Below are 6,000 nucleotides of genomic sequence, written 5' to 3'. Positions count from 1 at the left end.
TTTCAATTATTTGCCCTCCACCTTAAGGACAAGGAAAATGAGCAGGGGTTTTTACCTGGGAAATACAAGGGGTAACAAGGACATCATTAGCATGATGCTGACATGACACAAATCTAGAATAGTGGAAGCTAGCCAGAATAACAGGATTATAGCAGCACATTGACAGAAGGAAGACTAACACCTCTATGATGGAGGACTGGGCATTGGCTATTCTGTAATAAATACAAGGGTTAACTGCACAGAATTGTGGATGGTTTGACAGGGGGTCTGAACAACATGACCATGGGGTATTGTTCCTTAAATATATTTCTTCGATATTGAGAAGAGAGGTGTGAATTCAACAAAGACGGGAAAGAGCATCTGAGGACACTAACATATGCAGGGAGGTGATCTTTTAACAACTTGAGAGAGAGACTTTGAAAAAGTGACCTGCCACAAAGAGCCAGGAATAAGAAATCTTAGAGAGGAAGACAGAAGAAAGAAATGATTAAGCATTAAGAGAGAAAAGAAAATCATGAAAGACATGCAGGGATATTTGAAGTCAAATGTCAGGGATCTAACAAACTTGTGGAAATAATGTGGTTTTAGTATCATCAGAGATACGGTGGCACACTTCAACAATAGCTGTATAAGAATGCAGCTTGGTAAGGAAAATGGGCAGAGGAAAGCAAGAGAAGGTGCTTCATTTTATATCAAGTCCAGGAAGGGAGAGATTGTATCTTTGTGAAAATGAAAAGGCAGAAGTAGCAGTATGTCACCACTGGGGTCTACTTTTCATAACAGACTATAGCTCTCTTAAAAAGGAGGAAGTTCGTGCTTTTTTTCTGACTTATTCTGAGCAATAGAGGTATACAAAAAAACTCGCCCTTGAGATAACGGTGGATTTCAACTACTTGAAAATGAGAAAAATGATGTAACCAGGGCAAAAAAGGTCCATGAAGTTCTTGTTACATTTTAGGGATGATCTTTTGCTTCAAGGGACAGAAATTAAAGAGGCATTACTAACCTGAATTTCATGACAAGTAGGGTAGAATTCATTTTGACTTTAAAAGGAGAAGGTAAACCGGGTGAAAGCAATCATGGCATATTTTTAGCAAAATAGGCTTCTCTATTCTAAGAAGAGGAAGAAAAAGCATGCTGCCGCTGCCAACTACAGATTACATTGTTATGTAGGAACAGTTAAACTAGCTTTAATCAAGCTAATCTGGGTACTAAAAGCAGGTTCATCATAACAGCATGACATCCTATATGAGTTATTTAACCTCCCTTCTGTATGGTCTAGCCTGTGCTCGGTCATTTAAAGCTAACCTAGATTTTCTACAGAGAACAATAGACTCATTTTTAATTAAACATACAATAGCAAGCTATCTTGATGTGAACAAAAGAAACTGTAGAAAGCTTAGGTATACTGTGTTAAAGTTACATTAGGAGTCCTTCAAGGATTTGGAAAAAAAAAAAAAAGGCCACAATAAGGGGACACAACCGAAGAGTAATCTATTAGAATGGGAAAAAAAGAATAAAATCACAAAGCCTACAGTACAAAATGAGTGACAGGTAAAAAGGGATAGAAAATGCAACAAGGAAATGTACACAGATACTTAGTTAAATTTATCTTACAAAGAATTTAGAGAAGGAATGGGTTAAAAACTATTTAGATGATATAGGTTTGAATTAATAGAGCCTGAAGACTTTGGTTTAATAATATGGCAAAAGTAATCTCTGAACTGCTAAGACTATGCAGGCTCCAGAAGACAAGAAGAGGATAAAATGTGTCTATCTAAGGTAAGTAGATCCACAACTATCACAGAATCACAGAATTTCTAGGTTGGAATAGACCTCAAGATCATCGAGTCCAACCTCTGACCTAACGCTAACAGTCCCCACTAAACCATATCCCTAAGCTCTACATCTAAACATCTTTTAAAGACCTCCAGGGATGGTGACTCCACCACTTCCCTGGGCAGCCTGTTCCAATGTCTAACAACCCTTTCGGTAAAGAAGTTCTTCCTAAGATCCAACCTAAAACTCCCCTGGTGCAACTTAAGCCCATTCCCCCTCATATACACGCTAATTTTAATCCTGATATTCTAGAAAAATTGTTTTATAAAGAGGTTAACATGGGTTTGTCAAGAACAAATAATCTCACACTAATCTAATGCCCTTTTTTACAATCAATTTCACTGATTCAGTAGAAAAACAGGTATCATAGACCTTGAGTTTACTGTAGTTTGGAGACTGTCCCATGAGAGTTTTATTAAAACAAAAGGTAAAGGAAATACAGTTTTCATGAAATCACAACCAACTGGCATGCTGCTTGCAAAAAACAAAGAAGAGCATATTCAGGGACATCCTGTCAGGGTATGTTGTCATTTCTGTTCTATTCAATATTTCCTTTAATGATCTGCAATATGTAACAGAATATAGATATATACTTAAAAATAATAATAATAAAAAAAAGTAAATGTTTTTCACCAACTTGGGAGCTACAAGGTAGAGTCAGAGTTCAAAACTATTTCTATTACCTGGTTAAGTATTTATAGTTAGAAGGAGGGCTAAGGCAAAACGTTACAACTGAGAAAAACTCAAATGCACAGTCTAAAATGGGGAGAAGTAGGTGGCAGTACATTAGAAAAGGTTCTCAGCAGAAGTAACACTGTCAGAAGAAAAGCAATTTATTTCTGGGATGTATTTATAGAAGTTCCTCTTTTGTCTAATACATAAGCTGTAATTCTTACACTCTAGTTGGTGTTAGTCCTCAGCTGAACTGCTCTAAGGGGTCTCACACCTTAAGATAAAGGCAAAAACCATACTCGAAAGAAACTAGAGAAAATCAGTAAGAATAAATCATTTAATGAATGCAGTCTGGGAGGAAAATGAACAAAATTGTGTAGTCTGTGTGAAGATGATATACATATCTACACATACAAACACTTGTATAAATAAATACGTATATATATTTACACACAGATTTAAAAAACATACCTGAACAATATAAAAATATTGTCAGTTTCCATTTTGAGATGGCAGCAAGCAATGCAGTAAAAGAATAAAGTGGGATACAAGGCAAATACATTTTTACAAATGCAGTTAAACATTGTTGCAATCTACATACCAGTGTTGTATATTTCCTTCAAATAGGTGTTTTTATAAATCAATTAGAGAGATACTTTTTATGGATGATACCACTTTTCAAACCATGTTGCACAGCCTCCTTAGAGTCTGTGAACTACTCCTAAAACGTCCCTGAAAGACAAATGGCAAAAGCAGATCAATTCTTAGCATATACAGCACTTCTTGTATTCATGTTTACGGGTCCACAAATTGAAACTGTCTGAATAACACTGATCAACATATATCTGAATCAGCCTCAGCGCAGAGATTAGATCAGACAGACTCGAGGCCTACAAGCCTATAATTCTTTTTATTCCTACGTGAAAAATCACATTCCCTGCGTGACTCAATTTTATTTTATTTTATGTTTTTTACTTATAAAAATGCAAACAACAGTGTTTTCCTACCTCACGTGAAACCGTGTCAGCGCACACGTTACAGGTTGCTCAGATGCCCCTGCAGTGACACGGACTAAAAGCGTGTGGGGTTTTATTTCCCTCTTCCTGCCACGGAGGTTTTTTAGGTTTTAAACCCCTGGGAGGAGGACGAGGCTTGCATTCCTGCTCTGAATAAGCCCCATGGAGAGGGACAACCCCAACCCCAACCCCAACCCCAAACCATTCCCCCCGACACCACTTCGGGCACAGGCCCTGCTGCGAGCTGGCGACTCGCGTTGCTCCTCTGGACCTGCGACGATAAAAACCAGCACAGCTCGAGTTTTAAGGAAGGAAAGAGAAGGGGAAGGGGAAGAGGAAGGAAGCTGAGGGCAGGCACCCCGCCGACCCGCCGGGCCGGCCCTGCTCTCCCCGCCTCCCTGAGGCGCGGCCTGGCCCGGCCTGCTGCGACAGCGGCGGCGGCGGGGAGGCCGGGCGGCTCCATGGCTTTCATCCGCAGGAGGCGGCTGGAGCAGGAGCTGTACTCCAAGGAGAGGTGAGAGCCACGGCCACGGACCCGGACCCGGGCACGGACCCCTCGGGCGAGAGGGTCCCAGGGTGCCGGGGGACGGAGGGGCGGCAGGCGCCGTGCCCGCTGCGCCCTCGCTGCAGGGGGGTGCGTGCTGGGTCCCCGCAGCCGGGGCTGGAAGGGGAAAGCTGGGGAAATGGGGATAAAATGAGCTCGCTCGGCTGAATTCAGCTGCGTGGAAGCTGCATTTCGGATGTTTTGGGTTGTGTTGGTGTCGCGGCACAGCGCTGCTTCACTGTTTGTTATTTTTCTGAGCGTTACGATGCGGGTTTCGTCAGCCCCTCAATTACAGGCTGACAGCTCCTTACAGCGCTAAACGCAATTGCCCCCTTCCTGCTCTCCGGCTGCATTTCGTGTGCCTGTGACTAACAGCCCATACCTTGCGCCTGGCCGGAATTCGCTCTCTTATTTTTAGCTTGTGTCACACTTTCTTTTATGTGGCTCATCGACGCCGGGCTCGTCAGAAAGTTTCAAAGCCTTTCATAAAGCTTCGTATCGCCCCGTAGGAGATCTATGCCAGGTGAGGGCACGGCACCCTGGTGGCACCCTGGTGCCCCCCAGGTGCCTCCCTCCCCTTGCAGGATTTGGGGGGTCCGCAGCCACAGGGGCCCGCGTGGACACCGAGCAGGGCCCGCGTGAGCCCTGTGCAAATCCCTGCCCCTGGCTGCACAGTGCTGTTTATTGTTGGGGAGAAAAACATGTGACGAAGGGCTTGGCTCACTTTGCCCGTATAAATTCTGATTCATAGGTGTTCAGCCGATGAAGCTGCTACAGCTTTTGAAATGCTTCCAAAGGCCGAACGTATTCTGGATCCCTTTTCTGCTTTCTCGAGTATCTTTTTCCTTGCTGCTTTTGGGGACTGCTGTGTTTTCAGTTAACTGTGGGGGTCCTGGAGGAAGAATGGACAAGCTCCTTCGGAGGAGGAGAAGGATTTTTAATTGTGAAGTGAAACATCTTCACTGTAGGAAAAGCTAGAAGTATGACTATAATAGCTCTGTTCAGGTTTTAACATAACTTGTCTCTGCTTCTTTGAGAAACTGAGGAAGAGGCCACGACTCATCAGATTTGCTCTAAAGATCCAAGTGGTATAAAAGTCTCTCCTAAAAGCCCTGACAACAAAACCAACTTATCAATGTCTGTCAGCATTACTGATCTGCAGTTAATGAAGGTTCCTTGGAAGCGTTTTAGGACCTTGTATCTTCTTGTTTGTAGTTTGAGAACATCATGAAAGATTAATTCTGTCGTCATTTTTACTTGTAGCTTTTCCCATCTAAGTATCTGCAAACTCATTTCTCTATTTCTTCCCCTTGCCTAATTTGACAAATGTGTAAAATAAGAGTAAATGTGTATATATGAAATCAGGTGTGTGTGTGTATATATATATATATATATATATATATACACACACACACATATGTATTGTGTCTCTTCCCCTCTCTCTCTTTCTCTCTTCTTGTGCCTTTCTGAAGAAGAAAAAAAAAAAAAAAGGAAATCGTAATATATTTCTTAAGCAATTTAAAACGTTTTTGGCTGTGAAATATCAAATCCTGTCTTTTGTTTTCCTAATAGGCAGTCCTGCCTTAAAACAGCACCAAAAAAGCTGTTTATTTTGCCTAATAGAAATGACATCCTCTGGGAGCTTTTCTTTTAGCCTTCTTGCTGGGTAATTGGTACAGGGACAATAGCTCACACTTCTCTTATCTTCAGTAATCTTGCTGTAGTTATTTCCGAGTGAGATGACCAGGCCTTTCTGAAACTTTGTGATAATGGTGTTTCATGTGTGGCTTTGTTAGTTTGCTGTTTGTTTGTTTTCGTTTGTTTGTTTTTATATAAAGCAATGAGCAAATGTGCCAGCTATGAAAGTTCTGGTTGAGAGCACAGTGAAACAGTAGGTAAAAAGTTAATCTTCTTATATAGTTGCTCTCT

The 6,000-nt window shown here is 41.6% G+C and overlaps 1 protein-coding gene across 2 annotated transcripts in view; it reads left to right on the top strand.

Annotated features, from left to right (window-relative positions):
- Positions 1-3,893: 3,893 nt before the first annotated feature.
- NSMAF (neutral sphingomyelinase activation associated factor) overlaps positions 3,894-6,000 on the top strand; it is a 36,736-nt gene continuing 34,629 nt past the window's right edge. The window contains exon 1 of one of the 2 annotated variants that reach the window (XM_084281812.1): positions 3,894-4,041. In XM_084281812.1, the coding sequence (XP_084137938.1) occupies positions 3,989-4,041 (53 nt within the window). In that variant the 5' untranslated portion in view covers positions 3,894-3,988. The remainder of the gene's footprint in view (positions 4,042-6,000) is intronic. The other variant, XM_084281813.1, reaches the window with a different exon arrangement.

Source organism: Netta rufina, assembly GCF_964035555.1.
Source record: "Netta rufina genome assembly, chromosome: 2".
NCBI classification, from domain to species: Eukaryota; Metazoa; Chordata; class Aves; order Anseriformes; family Anatidae; genus Netta; species Netta rufina.
The sequence above is the reverse complement of the archived record's forward strand: the minus strand, read 5'-3'. Positions and strand labels throughout refer to the sequence as shown.